This window comes from Harmonia axyridis, chromosome 2 (assembly GCF_914767665.1).
Source record: "Harmonia axyridis chromosome 2, icHarAxyr1.1, whole genome shotgun sequence".
Classification (NCBI taxonomy): Eukaryota; Metazoa; Arthropoda; class Insecta; order Coleoptera; family Coccinellidae; genus Harmonia; species Harmonia axyridis.
In genome coordinates, this window is record NC_059502.1 from 4866456 (window position 1) to 4884825 (window position 18370).

General features: G+C 35.8%; 2 protein-coding genes across 2 annotated transcripts; one reads left to right on the plus strand and one right to left on the minus strand.

Moving 5' to 3' along the window:
• The first annotated feature begins 570 nt into the window (after positions 1-570).
• Positions 571-10549, plus strand: LOC123673495. Its single transcript, XM_045608001.1, has 4 exons — positions 571-801; positions 865-943; positions 1000-1141; positions 10416-10549. Exons 1-4 carry the CDS (start codon positions 767-769, stop codon positions 10532-10534), a joined length of 375 nt encoding a protein of 124 aa, XP_045463957.1. The 5' UTR covers positions 571-766; the 3' UTR covers positions 10535-10549.
• Positions 10550-13692: 3143 nt separating this feature from the next.
• Positions 13693-16223, minus strand: LOC123672264 (spore cortex-lytic enzyme-like). Its single transcript, XM_045606296.1, has 3 exons — positions 16069-16223; positions 14574-14829; positions 13693-13922 (listed from the first exon to the last, which is right to left on the minus strand). Exons 1-3 carry the CDS (start codon positions 16118-16120, stop codon positions 13778-13780), a joined length of 453 nt encoding a protein of 150 aa, XP_045462252.1. The 5' UTR covers positions 16121-16223; the 3' UTR covers positions 13693-13777.
• Between the last annotated feature and the right edge of the window lie 2147 nt (positions 16224-18370).

Here is an 18370-nt window from a genome sequence, read left to right on the forward strand (position 1 = left end):
GAAGCTAATCCTCAAGTGTATGTCAAAACATCCAGAAAAACTGACTGTTTTGTGCGCTTTATGGGCTGGTGGAATCATTGGTCCGTACTTCTTCAAAAACGATGATGGCCAGAACGTTACACTCAATGGTGATCGGTATAGATAGAGCCATGATTACTAACTTTTTCATTCCTGAATTGAACAACCTTGATGTCCAGGAGCTGTGGTTCCAAAAAGACGGCGCAACATGTCACACAGCTCGTGCCACAATCGATTTATTGAAAGACACGTTTGGTGACCGTCTAATTCACGTTTTGGACCTGTGAATTGGCCTCCAAGATCTTGTGATTTAACACCGCTAGACTACTTTCTGTGGGGCTATGTGAAGTCATTGGTCTATGCGGATAAGCCACAAACTTTACACCATTTGGAAGACAACATTCGCCGTGTTATTGCCGATATACGGCCACAAATGTTGGAAAAAGTCATCGAAAATTGGACGTCCAGATTGGACTACATCCGAGCCAGCCGTGGCGGTCATATGCCAGAAATCATATTTAAAATGTAATGCTACAAGATTATCTTGCGGATAAATAAAATTCATGTCAATCGAATAATCCATCGTTGTTTCATTGCAATTTAAAGTTCTATAGCTCTAAAAAAAACACCCTATACATAGAAGAATATCCCATCACCAAGCTCACATGTTTTATCGACCAAACAAAGTCCTATCAAACCAAACACCACCATTCCACATCAGTCAACCTCTACCCCAACTTCAGAGACGATGGCGGACAACCCAATCAATAAATTCAACATACTGTAAGTCTTGATCGTACCACAAAAAAGCCATAATCGTATTTTCAAAGCCACAAATCCTTCCAGAAAGGAACAATCCAGGAAGGAGAGGGAGGCGAAGAAGAATTGGCAACGAAAATGGGGCTGCTACTTGGACTTCAAACGGGTGAGTACATCATAACATAAAAGAATTTATTTATTACATGGCGTAACTTCGTGCAGATAATCAAAGAAGAAGCCGAAAAACTCGGCTTCACAGAGGAGGAATTCAACGATAAAGTTAGCTTCGAGAAACCGCAACCGAGATACGATAAGATCGGCTGGCGAATCGAGGAGGCCGATGCCGTTCCCCAGACATCGGCAGGTAAATCAATTTTGTTCTATGCTTTTAATCTGTGGGCTGGAGTTTGAACTTCTTCATAGAATGGTGTTTATTCTTTTTGAACGCTCGTTCGAAAACGTGAAAACTGAAAGTGTTCAAGGTAGGTTTGTATCTCGAATGTTAAATGAGGAAAATCCGACTAGGGGTTCCGTGAATATTCGAAAAATTGTGTTTCCGATAATTTCAAAACAACGAATTTGACCGAGATGAAATTTTGTATTTTAATAATTGTTAATATTAAATTGCCTTCATTTAAGAAAAGAAAAATTTAGATGCAGATTAGCAATTTGAAGTTCCAAGTGGAACTAGTTCGTTAATTCAATACAGAATATCTAATGGAGATCAATTACAATCCCTATTATTAGATAACTTTATTTCTCTAATTCTGTGGTTATTCCGTTCATTCTTCCACATCTTGTAGAACAAAATCGTGGGAGAATATATCAGAAACGCACAGTTTTCATGGTTATATTTTATTATTCTATGTTGGTACTCCGAACTTTCCGCCACGGCTTTATCTGTCAATTCATCAATTTGCCTTAAGGAAATCAGTTCTGCCAACCAACATTTTTCAATGCAAAAATCACTAAAATATATTTATGGAAATATTTCATTAATTTCAATGAAAATGCAATGAATTAGAGAAAATAATGTATAATACTCGTACAGAAGGCTCATTCTACCACTCGTTCATTCCAAAACTCGCCACTTCGTGGCTCGTTTTTGAATTTTGAACTCGTGGAAGAATATCAATGCCTTCTGCACTTGTATTATAAATAACTATTTCTCTCTAAGAATTATGCAACTCTGCATTTCAATATACTATGATATATAATACTGAATAGGTAGGTACCTGGAAATACCTCAGACTAATAAACATAGATAGAGGGAGCATATGTCATTTTCAGTGAGCAAATTTAGTCCCCAACATGTATTATCAATTATGACATGAAGAGCGCGGAAATGAAAACATATCAGTGATACAATATTTCTCCCAATTCACGTGTTCCTCATCGGAGAACACTCTTCTTATGTCTCATAGTGAATCAACGTTTCATATTGACTCAAAATATATTGAAAAAGTACCTAAATATAACAGAAATTCAGAAAACAAACGTCAAGCGCGCCAAACGACATGAAACAACCGATGACACTAAGGCCCGGTGCACACATCCGACTTTTGCAGTTACGACACCATTGCTGTGTCGTACTTGCGGCCTGTGGTACAAAGAATCAAATGGGAGCATGCACACTACCCGCCGTGCAGTTGCGACGTCGTAACTGCCAGCATACGGTCGTTTTTTGGTAGCATGTCCCTCTAGGCCGCAACTGTGCCGCAGTCGTACATGCGATCTCTCAGTACTCTATTCCAAATTGGCCTGCGCACACATACGACGTTTGTCGTGAGTTCGCACAATGGCAGAGAGGGAATTGGATATTGAGCTCTTCTTTGAAGTGAATTGATCCGGCTCCGCAACCATGACGGTGTCGTATGTAGTGTGCATTGGATAGGTACGACACCGCAACGGGTGTCGTAACTGCAAAAGTCGGATGTGTGCACCGGGCCTAAGAGAGCAAAAGTTGTCAAACCTTGGATTTCAGTAGGTAGATACAGAAAATAATAAATATTCTGCTTATTATTAATTCGACAATTAGAAAAAATATCGGATTCCAAATATTCAAATTTTGCATAATTAATCGGGAATCACACTTGAAATTTTTTTCAATATCCTTTTCGAATTATCTCTGATTCTGGCTTCGTGATCAACAAATTTTCATCTTGATCAAATGCGCAGTTTTGAAACCAACAGAAAAACAAAATTTTGAAGATCCACATTTTTGGAACCCCAAGTTGGATGATTGAAGTTTATATCTTTGAAATTCAACAATCAGTAGAATTAAGTTCTGAATAAGGTATGTCATAAGAGCTCTGATCCCAACCTATTGTATCAAGTTCAGATCAGAAACAATACTTTAAGCTACATCCCTGTATTTGCCCGCGAAGTAGAATTCTGCCTTGTTATTTCCCTAATTTGAATAAGTAGCTCCCTCTAGAGGCGAAATGGAAACCGTATATGATTATTTAAATTGCGTAGGCGTCCCAATAAATCCTCGTTACCTGCTAGTTTTAAGCTTCACGTATTTCTTCAGCTGGAGGACTCTTTTTCTCGAAAAAGAAGGATAAAAAAATTGTGCATTGGTCTGTGTTTTTCTAACGATATGAATCGAGAATCTTCTACCATTTATAACTATAAGGTTTTCCAATAGGAATGATACAATTTGAAATCATGAAAAAATACAGCTTTCAACAAAGTTTAGAAATTGTGAAATTATTCAATCGAAATCAGTGCTTATTCGTGAATACTGAATCATTCCCTATGGAAATTTTGACATTAATTAAGACAGACATTGCAGACTGAAATTCAAATAAAAAACAATGATTCATTGTTCGAAAAACTCAAAAAAATACCCGATAATTAAGGTTGGCCAGACAGAAATATATCAAATAACTTCATCTGAAGAAGATTATAATTGGGCTTCTGAGACGATCAAGAGAGAACAGAGCATTGAAATTCCGTTTGATAAAAAATACCAGAAAATCCCAGCTCTCACTATCTGAACAATAATTTAGAGGGAAACCAGACTGATTATGTCCCGCGATAAAAAATTTATACCGCAAAAATGATTGAATTGATCGGGCGACATAAAGAATGGAAAGCTTTCATCTTCAGAGCACAATTTTAAGTGATGAAGACTTTGGCTTCTTTCTTTCGGTACGAATCTCGGGAATAGATCCGATTATTCGAAATAGAAAAGCTAGATTTCTGCAAATAATGATGTTACGTCTCACGTTTCGTTGATAAAGTCAGAATTTATAAGTATCAGAAGATATTTGAAGAGCCAAAATATTGTGGAAGAAAAAATCACTGGCATCAATCTCAACAAGCTTCCCAATGAATGAAAATATCACAAATGGATTACACAGAATAATGAAATTCAAAACTTGTATTGCAACCATGATCAAGAAGAAATAATTCTGCTTCCAACTGCTTGACCACCCAGCTTATTCTAAATATGTGGCTCCCAGTGATTATTAGCTTTTTGTAGACCTCAAAAGAATTCTCCAGGGAAAGAAATTTGGCTCTAATGAAGGAGTGAGTGCCAAGTTTGATCCTATTTCGAAAGCGGAGATGGACCTTCTCACAAAAAAGATCTCGAAGAATGTTGGAGTACATGTATCACTTGAAGGTGGCTATATTGACGAATAAAGTTGAATGTGTTTTTACTGGTTAGGCACAACTGAAACTATGTAGCACGGATGGTAGAAGGACGATGGACAAAGAGGCTGCTCGAGTGGAGACCAAGAGCCGACAAAAGAAACAGGGGAAGACATCCCAAGCGATGGGCTGACGACATCAAGAGGATGACCACAAACTGGATGCAGAGTGCTCAGAATAGAGGACAGTGGGCAGAAATGAGGGAGGCCTATATCCAGCAGTGGATTCAGAGGGCTGGTTGATGATGATGACAACTGAAAGAAGAGTTAGTTGTCAGTATTAGTAAAGGCCTTTTCGATGTTACAATAATTTATAAAAACTCTAAAATAATTATTCGAATGTTCATGCCGAATTTCAGTAGAATCAAATCATCAGAACCCATAATTTGGATCAGCAACCAACAACAATTTCATCATCATGAATCACATCTCATAAGTATATAAACACAGTCTTCTGGTCTCCATGAGTGCATTAGGCGCATGAATGAAGGTTCATCTTAAAAAATTACGATCCAATAAACGTCTCTTCCCAGATTCCACTTATTGGAGTTACTGAACCCAAATGAAAAAGCGCTGTCGATAACCCATTGATTGAAGCATCCTATACAGAATCTCTCATTTTCAAGAAACATCCCCTGTTGTTTGCGCCTCTTTAAAGAGCCTTTGTCCTCATTAAATGTCATATAAGGCGGCTTATTATGATGACGCCAAAGGGCTGAACGAATTAATTATGTCCCTTCAGAGCTGGAGCATCTAATGAAGGTAATGCTCTTTTATTAACTGGATAAGATAGCCCACGTTCAAAATGCAATTCTACACAACAATGGGCCGGGTAGAATGGCTCTCATTCACCCTCATACCTTGCAGATAACTAATGCCATTTCCTTTGGCTATGAATGAAACAATGATCCTTGTCAGAAATCCAAATTCATGTAAAACGAATTTTGCTTTCAACTGCTTGACCACCTAGCTTAATCTCCAGATCTGGCCCCCCAGTGATTACTGCCTTTCTGCATACTTCTAAAGAATACTCCATAGTAAGGAATTTGACTCTAATGAAGAAGTGAGTGCCGAGGTTGAATTCTATTTCAAAAGCAAAGACTAATCTTTCTACAGAAAAAGTTTCGAAGAGTTAGAGAAGCATTGGAGTACACTCTTGTAGTCTTCAAGGTTACTATGTTGGCAAATCAAATGTATTTTTACTGGCTAGACACAACTGAAAGAAGAGTTTGTTAAGAGCTGTAAAGAATATTTCAAAGGCCTTTTTGATGTTACAATAATTTACAAAGACTCTATAAAATGATGATTCGAATGTTCATGCCGAGTTTCAGGAGAACTGCATCATCAGAACCAAAAATGTAGATCAGCAAAGAAAAATAATTACATCATCATGAATCACATCTCATAAGTATATGAATGAAAGTTCATCTGAACCAATTTCGATCCAATAAACGTCTCTTCCCATATTCCACTTATTGGAGTAACTGAACCCAAATGAAAAATCGCTGTCGATAACCCAACAAGATTGAAGCATCCTATACAAAATCTCTCATTTTCAAGAAACATCTCCTCTTGTTTGCGCCTTTTCAAAGAGCCATTGTCCTCATTAAATGTCATATAAGGCGGCTTATTATGATGACGCCAAAGCGCTGAACGAATTAATTATGTCCCTTCAGAGCTGGAGCATCTAATGAAGGTAATGCTCTTTTATTAACTGGATAAGATAGCCCACGTTCAAAATGCAATTCTACACAACAATGGGCCGGGTAGAATGGCTCTCATTCACCCTCATACCTTGCAGATAACTAATGCCATTTCCTTTGGCTATGAACAAAACAATGATCCTTGTCATAAATCCAAATTCAAGTAAAACGAATTTTGCTTTCAACTGCTTGACCACCTAGCTGTTCTGACCCCCTAGTGATTACTGCCTTTCTGCATACCTCGAAAGAATGCTCCAGAGTAAGAAATTTGGCTCTAATGAAAAAGTGAGTGCCAAGGTTGAATTCTATTTCAAAAGCAAAGACTAATCATTCTATAGAAAAAGTTTCGAAGAGTTAGAAAAGTATTTGAGTATACTCTTGAAGTCTTGAAGGTTACTATGTTGGCAAATAAAATCGAATGTATTTTTACTGGCTAGACACAACTGAAAGGAGAGTTAGTTAACAGCTGTAAAGAATATTTCAAAGGCCTTTTTGATGTAACAATAATTCATAAAGACTCTATAAAATGATAATTCGAATGTTCATGCCGAGGTTCAGGAGATTTGCATCATCAGAACCGATATTGTTGATCAGCAACCAACAACATTTACGTTATCATGAATCACATCTCATAAGTATATAAATACAGTCTTCTGGTCTCCATGAGTGTTTTAGACAACTGAATGAAGGTTCATCTTAACAAATTACGATCCAATGAACGTCTCTTCACAGATTCCACTTATTGGAGTTACTGATCCCAAATGAGAAACCGCTGTCGATAACCCAACTAGATTGAAGCATCCTATACAAAATCTCTCATTTTCAAGAAACATCCCCTGTTGTTTGCGCCTCTTTAAAGAGCCATTGTCCTCATTAAATGTCATATAAGGCGGCTTATTATGATGACGCCAAAGCGCTGAACGAATTAATTATATCCCTTCAGAGCTGGAGCATCTAATAAAGGTAATGCGCTTTTATTAACTGGCTAAGATAGCCCACGTTCAAAATGCAATTCTACACAACAATGGGCCGGGTAGAATGGCTCTCATTCACCCTCGTACCTTGCAGATAACTAATGTTATTTCTTCTAGCTATGAATAAAACAATGATCCTTGTCAGAAGTCCAAATTCAAGTAAAACGAATTTTGCTTTCAACTGCTTGACCACCTAGCTTAATCCACAGATCTGACCCCCCAGTGATTACTGCCTTTCTGCATACCTCGAAAGAATGCTCCAGAGTAAGGAATTTGACTCTAATGAAGAAGTGAGTGCCGAGATTGAATCCTATTTCGAAAGCAAAGAGGAATCTTTCTACAGAAAAGGTTTCGGAGAGTTAGAGAAATATTGGAGTACACTCTTGAAGTCTTTAAGGTTACTATGTTGACAAATAAAATCGAATGTATTTTTACTGGCTAGACACAACTGAAAGAACAGTTAGTTAACAGCTGTAAAGAATATTTCAAAGGCCTTTTTGATGTTACAATAATTTATAAAGACTCTATAGAATGATGATTCGAATATTCATGCCGAGTTTCAGTAGAACCACATAATCAGAACACATAATTTGGATCAGCAACCAACAACAATTTCATCATCATGAATCACATCTCATAAGTAAATAAATACAGTCTTCTGGTCTCCAAGAGTGCATTGAGCGCATGAATAAAGGTTCATCTCCAATCCAATAAACGTCTCTTCCCAGATTTCACTTATTGGAGTAACTGAACCCAAATGAAAAAGCGCTGTCGATAACCCAACAAGATTGAAGCATCCTACACATAATCTCTCATTTTCAAGAAACATCCCCTCTTGTTTGCGCCTCTTTAAAGAGCCATTGTCCTCATTAAATGTCATATAAGGCGGCTTATTATGAGGACGCCAAAGCGCTGAACGAATTAATTATGCTTAGAGCTGGAGCATCTAATAAAGGTAATGCGCTTTTATTAACTGGCTAAGATAGCCCACGTTCAAAATGCAATTCTACACAACAATGGGCCGGGTAGAATGGCTCTCATTCACCCTCATACCTTGCAGATAACTAATGCCATTTCCTTTGGCTATGAACTCGGAGACAATTAATCAAAATACCTTGCAAACAACTACGTAACGTTTCTCCCCCTTCAGGATGATATATTGAAAACGTCTGCGGTAGTCGGCGGCCCTCTTTGCAGCAAATAATGGTATGTTTTACCCATTTCCGCGAAGTTTCGAACGTCACTTCTCGCTCTTGGGTGGCGAAACGTATTTTGAAACACCTGCGAAGTGAGCTTGGAAAAAATTAACAGGAATGAGTGGTGTAATTTGTCATTCGGGGGAGGGGTGGTTTTTGATGTAGTTGTGGTTAGAAACAAGGGGAAGTTTAAGGGTTGAATGTAGGGGGTTCAAATAGGCTGGGTAGTCTGGTGGCCGAAGATTTTTAGGCCCAACTTATCTTCTGATTAAAAAAAAAACGATTGGTACGTGTCAGTAAAGAACTTCTAGGAAGCCATAGCTTTTATTTCCGGTATGTAGAATTCCAAAATTATGGTTCTATTTCTGATAAATGAATGGAATTTTATGTAGAATTATTTTTGCTGTTAAGGAAAATCTTCAGATGTTTTTTTAATTCAAATATGGAAAGATTTGTTCTTTTTGGTAATCATTGTTAATAATAAGTTGGCTTATATACTATACTTTCTCCCTAGACTTGACTCTTTTAGAAGAATTACGGCAAAAAATCTCGCTGAAGTTGAGCAGATCACTCCTGAAGTCGTTGAGAGAAGTGTACAGGGTGTCCCAAATTGCTCACTAAAGAAGTTTGATACTTAGAGAATAATCTTCAAGTATCCATTTTTTCGAAATAATAAAATATCGGAGAGCAGATGAAATCAATCTAGTTCTCGAGTTTCTGAAAAATTACCGTTTCATATATTTCGTTTTATCTCGGTTTTTGTTCGAGATATTCGAAAAATTCTAATTTTTTCAGTCATTTTTGTGATTAATATGATACTCATAACAGATCATAGGCATTTATTACATTTTCAGGAATATAAAGGAGGTTTGATGTTTCTCAAATGGGACACCTTATATTTTTCAACGCAGTTTTACAGCTGCAAATTTGTCGAAAAGCATCCCATTATCAGTTCTTCAAAAATGTCATCCGTTTCGAAGATACTGAGTTTTCAAATTTATATTGTAGTGACTCTGTAGCCTCAAGAGATGGCGTTATGGGTGTCGTGTCACACTTTACTTCGTCCCCGACGGATTTATAGGTGTCGCCACGTTGCAGCAGAGCCACCTCTCCACGATGGTGTGGCATGAGAGGGTGTGTCTTAGGCAGAGATTAATGGATTGCCTAACTGAAGAGTCCACCAGCGTTCTCAGGATGTAACACCGTAATCCCCTGAGAGAGGGCGCACCTATAAATAATTTGGCTTGAGAACGTCTCGCCAAAATATATGATTTTTTCATTTATTTCGAACTTTGATTCCTTTTGTATACATTGTAATCAAATCATCTATAGGGTGTCCCATTCGATTAAAAGTTAATAATCTCTCACAGATTAGTGGAGAGTTGGAGTATTTTAAATGGGACGAAAGTACAGGGTGTTCCAAATGCTATGCTCACTGAAAGCATCCCAGGAACTATAAGACTTAGAGAACGTTTTGGAATTTTTTGAATATATCGACCAGAAGCCAAGATATAGCGAATGAGTTGAAACAGTCATTTTTCAGAACGCCCTGTAACTCGAGAATGAATCAACATAAACAATTAGCCAAAATTTCATTGATGTTTTGGGTTCAATGAAGATTTATTTCCATGAAAATTTCATTTTCAACTCTTACAGTAAATGTGTTATTTCCCCAATTCGCAACAACGATAATCCAGACATCAAAAACCATGAATAACTGTCAGAAATCAAGATGTTCTCATTCGGATTCGTAACCCTCTTTGTACCAGATTCAAATTAGGTTGTACAAATCCTAATCACGAAATAACTCTTGGTTTTACGCTCGAGAAGCACAGCCACCAGACAGCGTTAATCTACAGGTATAATTATGTGCTATCTACATTTTCTCATTATGAACACTCGCAGAGATTTACCCTGATTATTCTCCAGTGCCCAGATGGACCACAAGTCATGAAGTATGAAACAATATCGTTTTCTTCCTCTCTTATCCTTTATTAAGTAGGTTTTGAGTGTTGAAGTTTCAGAATTATGTGGTGTAAAATTTATGCGATATCTTTTTGAGGTTATTGTTATGTCAGTTTAATAGATAAGATTGTTTCGTTTCAGGGATGATTGGATGGAGAGGAGATTTGAAATATTCTTTGGAGCGAGTTGGTCCAATGTTTGTTAGTCCCCTTTTTACAGTGCCGAAGAAGGAGAAGCAAAATTTCATCATTTTAGGTTAGAAGTACTGAAATAATTTGGAATTAAGAAAAATAAAAGGCATTCAAGAATATGTAGAATAATTCAGACCTAGTGTGAATATCCTTTCCTTCGAGAAGGTGAAAATTTGTCCCAAAGGGTTTTCCAATAGAAATTATACAATTTAAAATATACGCTTTGATAATGGAAATAAATAAGGTTTAATAATGATTAGAAATTGTTGAATCAAAAACAGTGATCATTTGTGAATAGTGGGAGGAAGTTAAGAAGAAATCATGGACGATATTATTCATTCAATCTACTCCCTATTTGTGGTATGGTTGACAAATTTGAAAGTGCTACCAATTACGACTCAATACTTGGTACTGGTGCTCTCATGAAGAAACCACATGTTTTAAACACTTTATTAGCTATTCATCAACATACCCTTCAGCAACCATTGATGACTTCCAATCCCAAGGTTTCTTTAATGTATAGCTAGGGATTTATTGAGCCAAGTAGCTTGACATTTTAACCAACTACTTTACTTGAAAATCGAGCTCGTGAAAAATTACATACTTGAGCTTGACTTGACTTTATTTTAGATTTTTATTGCTTGACTTAATATCAAGCTACTTGATATTACTTGAGCTTGATATGCACGCGTCGCACGGCATATATTTCTGCAATCTCGTGCGCGCTTATACTAAATAAGGGGATTCCTCGAGCGCCGAGAGACTGAAGCATTCGCCAGTGTGACTTCATTAGTAGTTTTCTCACATCTGTATGAAATCTATTGGTAAATTTTGGTAGTTTCAGAAATATCTTCCCAAACTTGGCCAAAATGGCCAAGGATTTTTTGTCAACGCCAGCATCTTCAGCTCCTGTTGAAAGCCAATTTTCCAGATCTGCTCTTACAGTTACAAAAATCCGCAATAGGTTAGGCGGCGAATCTGTAAGATGCCTATGTGTCTTAGATCCTGGATGTAAAATTATGAAATCGAACAAAGCCTGGAGGTTTCTCAATATCAAGAAACTTTATATTTTTATTATTTTTCATTTTCTTTTGATTTATAGTGATTTAATTTATGTTTCTATTTCAGAAATTTGATATTTTCGGTTGTTTTATACAATTAGTTAAAAAGTTAAAAGTGTTTTTTTGCTAGGTTCCTTCTCATTTCATCATTTGTTTATTGATGTAACACTACACAATAAAACTACTAAAAATCAAGTAGCTTGATATGACTCAAGTACGTCATAAATAAATACTTTACTTGACTTAGTATTGAAAAACTACTTTACTACTACTTGACTTGAGCTTGACTTGAAATCAAGTCAAGCTCAAGCCAAGTAGCTTGAAAATCAAGCCAAGCCGTGAATCCCTACCCCTGAGCTTCTCACCCTGGAGCGACGGTCCCAATCGCTACGCCACTGCCTGCCAGCCCATCCCTGCACTTCATCCTTGTCCGTAGAAAATCCACATGTATTCGTCCTGGCGATTATTCAAACTGGTTAATGCGAACAGGACGAATAAAACGTAGTTGACAAATCCACTATATGCGTCAGAACGTTTCTTTTTCCTTTGAGGCACCTTTTTTCCAACGTCATTCTAAATTGCTCACCCGTCAGTGTGTAGTCCAGTTGTATGTCCTTGTTTTGATGTGTGTATCGGCGTGGGCAAATAATTCCAGGATTTATCTTGTTTGTTGCCCACGTAAAGGGAGCTTTGGGCTTCGATACACGGGGATCAGTGTGATGTGATCAGATTTTCCAAAGATTGATGGGGACTATTATTATCGGAATATAACCGATTTGTAAACTCATCCTCTATGCATCATTCGGAAAAATTGCTAGTTATCACAGCTATGCTACCACAAACTCTGCTATATTCTTTATGCCTTAGCACAGAACTTCCAAATTCAAATTATCACCTACTCATTATGAATTGAAGTTGTTCAACCGATTGTCTGAATTGATACAATTTTTAGATCAGATATAGGGATTCACGGCTTGGCTTGATTTTTTAAGCTACTTGGCTTGATTTCAAGTCAAGTGGTGGTTTTTCAATCTCGAGTCAAGTATTTATTTATCAAGTACTTGAATCATATCAAGCTACTTGATTTTTAGCAGATTTATCGTATAGTGTCACATCAATAAAGAAAATGATCAAATGAGAGGATACCTTGCAAAAAACACTTTTATTTATCAAACTTATTGTATAGAACAACCGAACATATCAACTTTTTTGAAATAGAAACATAAACACTATAAATCATAACAAAATAAAAATAATAAAAAAATAAAGTTTCTTAATACTGAGAAACCTCCAGGCCTTGTTCGATTTCATAATTTTCCATCCAGGATCTAAGACACATGAGGCATATTATAGATTTGTCGCCTAACCTATTGCGGGTTTTAGAAACTGTAAGACCAGCTCTGGGAAATTGTCTTTCAACAGGAGCTAAAGATGCTGACATTGATAAAAAAAACCTTGTCCATTTTGGCCAAGTATGAAAAGATATTCCTGAAACTACCAAAAGATTTCATAGAAATGTGTGAAAACTACTAATAAATTCACACTGGCGAATGCTTCAGTCTCTCGGTGCTCGGGGAATCCCCTTATTTATTCTAAGCGCGCACGAGATTGTAGAAATATATGCCGTGCGACGCGTGCATATCAAGCACAAGTAATATCAAGTAGCTTGATATCAAATCAAGCAATAAATCTCTAAAATCAAGTCAAATCAAGCTCAAGTATGAAATTTTTCACGTGCTTGATTTTCAAGTCAAGTAGTTAATTAAAATGTCAAGCTACTTGGCTTGATGAATCCCTAATCAGATATATAAGTTTCAAAAAGAGAATAAAATCTGTATCACTTACAAAATGTTTCTATAGCATAAACGAATATTTCCATGATACTTTTCTGAATAGTTAGGTATTTGTTTTATTATTGTTGTCATCCTCTCTACTGAATTGTAATTTGTTTATTCAATTTTTTTTTCTCTATGCTGTGAATTATCTCATACATTTCTAATGTCTGAAGGGATCCAAAAATGTAATTATTATTATATTATGTCAATCATTCTAGGTACAGTTCACACTATAATTTCATCGCAATGTCTGTCATTTTCAATTTTTATAATTTTTATAATATTTATTGTATGTAAAATAGATATATCCCTACTTCAGAAAATTCAATACTGAATAGAAAAGTAACATTTATTCAAAATATATCACAACAAATAACAACAGTCACATAATAATATTTTTAATGGTAAGGTTGAAATCACACAGATTTATAGAAAATATGATTTCCAATAGTCTTAACTTCTTTACAGTTCCTTATCCAACTTGGATATTTCTTCATTTTCTTGCTGTGGAAATGGTCGCATCCACCAGTAGGGTCTTCGCTTGCTGGGGCATCATAGATTCTAAAATGAAAAAAAAATTGATTATCAAAATGCTCGAAATATAAATTATTGTCTGGAATTAACAACCATCAAGCAAAAATAAAAAGTTGGCAATCCCGTTATTTATAATTACGAAAGCAGTTCCAATATGACCCAAGTAAGCCAATAAATACGCTGCTAGGAATTGTGTGTAAAATGAAATGTGCAAAAGGTAATAAACTGAGAACGAAGTAAATATTAATTAGAAAAAACCTTTATTACGCAAGACCAGTTCGAATATTTTTTTATTTCATTTGTTTTGTCAAACTGTAAAGTTGTGATAAATAATTCAGAATATTTTTTTTTCCAAAAAATAGTCTTTCAAGAGTCAAAAGTTATAACTATTTATACTAGGTAAGTAATTAAGTAACAATTGAATTCATTTCATTCTGAAATCTGAATAATATGTGAATGAGAAATATTCGAAGAAAAAAATGAATTTTCTTTAGAACTTTTTCACCTAAGCCGAATTTGGAAAAATTGGAAATAAAAAGTGTTTTATGTAAAAATAGGAATCTATGGTTAAATTTAATGTACAACCCAAATGCTTGCCCTGTATATCAATAATTCGAAAATTCCCGAATCTGAACTTGTTCCATACTCTGATAAAAAAGATATTTCGAAAACACTTACGAATTTGCTAACTGTAGGATTTTCTGAAAGGTGCTAGGATCGCCGATGGCGATGTCAGTTTTTCCATTCCAAGATGAGAATTGTAAACGTTTACGACATACGTCTCCAATTACGCTACCTCCCCAATATGACTTATTGGCTCTAGCTCTATTCTTAATCACCCAAGCAACCCATCTTTGCCCTTCTACTGGTTCACCTCTAGCTTCACCATAAATTGTTTTTGCAAAAATTTCTCTATCGGTCAGAGCCTCTGTAACTAGAAGTTAAAATGGAATCAATCACCATATTATTCTGTGCTTGGTCCAGGCATTAGGCCAATTGAAAAGTCCCCGATCTGATACACAGATGGCGGTACTAGTACCTATTAAATCTATAAGGTTTTTAGTTAGTACCAACCTTTAAATGATACGTGTCAAAATTTGACAGCAGTCCGACCATTAGTTTATGAAATATTGCGTTGTGAGTGTAGCTACTTTTGTTATTTGAAAAAATTAAAAAAAAAAGAATTTCGTGTAGGTACTGATAAAATATTGCTTTTTGAAGGAAAAAATACAGTTGAAGCAAAATCTTGCTATGATGAAGAGTTTCCGGGGTCTGCACCAGGAAAATCAACCATCATTGATTGATATGCTAAGTTTTAACGTGGTGAAATTAGCACCTAAGACGAACGCAGTGGACGCCCAAAAGAGGCTGTCACCGACGAAAAAATCAAAAAAGTTTCGTATGAAGCTGTTTAAGTGCAATAAACCTAAATTTTTGCGTCGATATGTGACAATGGATGAAACATGGCTCCATCATTTCACTCCGGAGTCCAATCGACAGTCAGCTGAGTGGACTGCACACGATGAACCGAATCCAAAGCGAGAAAAGACACAACAGTCAGCTGGCAAGGTTATGGCATCAGTATTCGGGGATGCGCAAGGTATAATATTAATTGATTACCTCCAAAAGGACCAGACCATTAACAGCGATTTTTATATAGCGTTATTGGATAGTTTAAAGGATGAAATCGTTAAAAAAACGGCCCCATTCGTAGAAAAAAGGTGCTGTTTTATCAAGACAATGCGCCGTGTCATAAATCAATGAAAAAAATGGCAAAATTTCATGAATTGGGCTTCGAATTGCTTCTGGATCCACCGTATTCGCCAGATCTGTCCCCCAGCGACTTTTTTCTGTTCTCAGACCTCGAAAAATTGCTCGCTGGAAAGAAATTTAGCGCCAATGAAGAAGTAATCGCCGAAACTAAGGCCTATTTTGAAGCAAAAGACAAATCGTACGACAAAAATAGTATTGAAAAGTTGGAAGATCGCTATAATCGCTGTATCGCACTCGAAGGCAACTATGTTGAATAATAAAATCGAATTTTGCCAAAAAAATATGTTTCACTATGGAAGACCGGGGACTTAAATAAAGGAAAATTATTAAAATATTTCAAGTACTTAATATTGAATATATTTCGAACGTTTAACAGAGTATAAATAAATTAACACATTACCTGCCACATACATAGCACTTATCAAAACGGCTGTGATAACAAATGAACGCATATTCGAATATTTTGCAATCTTCGCTGACTAATGAACTTCACTCCACAAATGTTGCCGGTCAAGTTCATCTCGCAAGTGCTTGATATCTTTATATACCCACACAGAGGCTTAGGTCAACAAAAGAGCGGTGATTCCCCAATCCCCAGGTCCTCTTATCTTCTTTGAATTACACTGAATCAAATGAGATTGCCAGATTGAGATAGGACAAGATTGGTCAGGAACTTTTTTGATTTTAATGCTGCGTTAGCTGAAATTTTAGCATGATTGATGTGAACAGTTTGAATTTATTTATTGTTAATTTATATCACCGTTTCTGCGCGGTTCTTTCTGAATTTCTAGACTCGAAATCATTAATGGAACAAATCTATCCAATTATTTCGGAGTTGTGCCAAAAACCAGAGAAAGCCGCCAATTTCATTGAATTAAAATTCAGTTAGCAGTTCCAAAATTTTGCCACCAACTTCTATTCAAATTTTCTTGTCAATTTCGATGTATTACGAACAACTGATTCATAATTCAACCGTTTTGCCAATAAGAATGACACAATTTAAAATTTTTCTAATGGCAATACGCTCTATTAGTGTGACGTCACACACAGCCATTTTTGGTTCTCCTGTCAGTGTTCGGAATCCAAACAAACAAATTGTCATTCAAATTAGTACGGTGTCGTTGAAGAAATTGGCTAATTTTCATAAATAAGAGTATTTGAGAAACGATTTCAGTATTAATTGATAGACAGAAGGAACGAGGTTCATACCAGTAAGTTTGAATCCTGTATCATTCCCCAGATTTTGTAAAAAGCCGTTTTTATTAGTTGAACTTCAAGTTCGAACTCACTGGCATTAATCTCGTGCCTTCTGTCTATCAGTTAATAGTAAAATCGTTCCTTAAATAATCTTATTAATCAAAATAATCCAATTTCTTCAACGACAACGTACTAATTTGAATGAAAATTTGTTTTTTTGGATTCCGAACACTGACAGAAGAACTAAAATGGCGGTGTGTGACGTCATCACTAATAGAGCGTATACTGTGTATTATTTTTTGACATTTCTTATGTCATTTGTGTTCCGTAGGTTATGCTGTTCGATCATGGAAAAATACACGCTTCAACAAAATTTAGAAATTGTAAAATGTTTTCATCAAAATCACTGTCCATTTGTGAATACTGAGAATAATGTCTTCCACAATTTTTTCTTAAATTTCTCTCATTAGTCACCAATAAGCACTAATTTTGATTAAAAAATTCAACAATTTAAACGAATTAATGAACGCTCAAAAACTCCCTACTTCATGTTAGTATATTTTTCTCATTTTTTCAATATTCTTCTTGAATTTTTTCTGAGTTGAATGATCAGCATTGAAAGGCTTGAAATCAATATATTCATGCAAAATCTAATTCTGATTATGTGATCAGATGAAAATCGGTAATGAGCTTTGAATTATAATATCAACTCTCAAAATCTCACCTCAGTCAGTTTTGTGGTCACAGAAATATTGAGTAATATTTATTCGATATTATTTATGAGTTTTTTACGATTCTGGTTACGAGATCAACATGGAAATTTACAAGACGCTTTAAATTGTCATTCAACTGCAAATTTTATGATTGGACATAACACGACATACTTATCTTTATTATTACTAATTCGTAGGTACTATGCAAGTGCATGATTTATTCGAACAAACAAATATTTCAATGTTCTTTCATATACAAAATGAAATTAACTGATAAAGAGCGATTGAACACAGCAAATATACGTGTTGTAACTATATTTATTTCAATTTGCATTTTAATCATTTGAATTCTATTTTTGATCCAATTCCAGGAACATATTTCATTTCAAATTTGAAAAATATTTCTTTAATTTCACTTTAATTAGAATTTATCTGCTATTTCTAAAGGGTGTTTTTTTAGAGCTATTGAACTTTAAATTGCAATAAAACTAGCGGTGTTAAGTCACAAGATCTTGGAGGCCAATTCACAGGACCAAAACGTGAAATTAGGCGGTCACCAAACGTGTCTTTCAATGAATCGATTGTGGCACGGGCTGTGTGACATGTTGCGCCGTCTTGTTGAAACCACAGCTCCTGGACATCATGGTTGTTCAATTCAGGAATGAAAAAGTTAATAATCATGGCTCTATACCGATCACCATTGACTGTAACGTTCTGGCCATCATCGTTTTTGAAGAAGTACGGACCAATGATTCCATCAGCCCATAAAGAGCACCAAACAGTCAGTTTTTC

Excerpts from the sequence above, each read along its gene's own strand:
- LOC123672264 (XM_045606296.1), bottom strand. The coding sequence starts at position 16,120 with ATGCGTTCATTTGTTATCACAGCCGTTTTGATAAGTGCTATGTATGTG. Across the intron at positions 14,830-16,068 it reads AAGTGCTATGTATGTGGCAG|TTACAGAGGCTCTGACCGAT; the intron begins GTAATGTGTTAA and ends TTTAACTTCTAG. Across the intron at positions 13,923-14,573 it reads ATCCTACAGTTAGCAAATTC|AATCTATGATGCCCCAGCAA; the intron begins GTAAGTGTTTTC and ends TTTTCATTTTAG.
- LOC123673495 (XM_045608001.1), top strand. The coding sequence starts at position 767 with ATGGCGGACAACCCAATCAATAAATTCAACATACT. Across the intron at positions 802-864 it reads ATCAATAAATTCAACATACT|AAAGGAACAATCCAGGAAGG; the intron begins GTAAGTCTTGAT and ends AAATCCTTCCAG. Across the intron at positions 944-999 it reads GCTACTTGGACTTCAAACGG|ATAATCAAAGAAGAAGCCGA; the intron begins GTGAGTACATCA and ends AACTTCGTGCAG.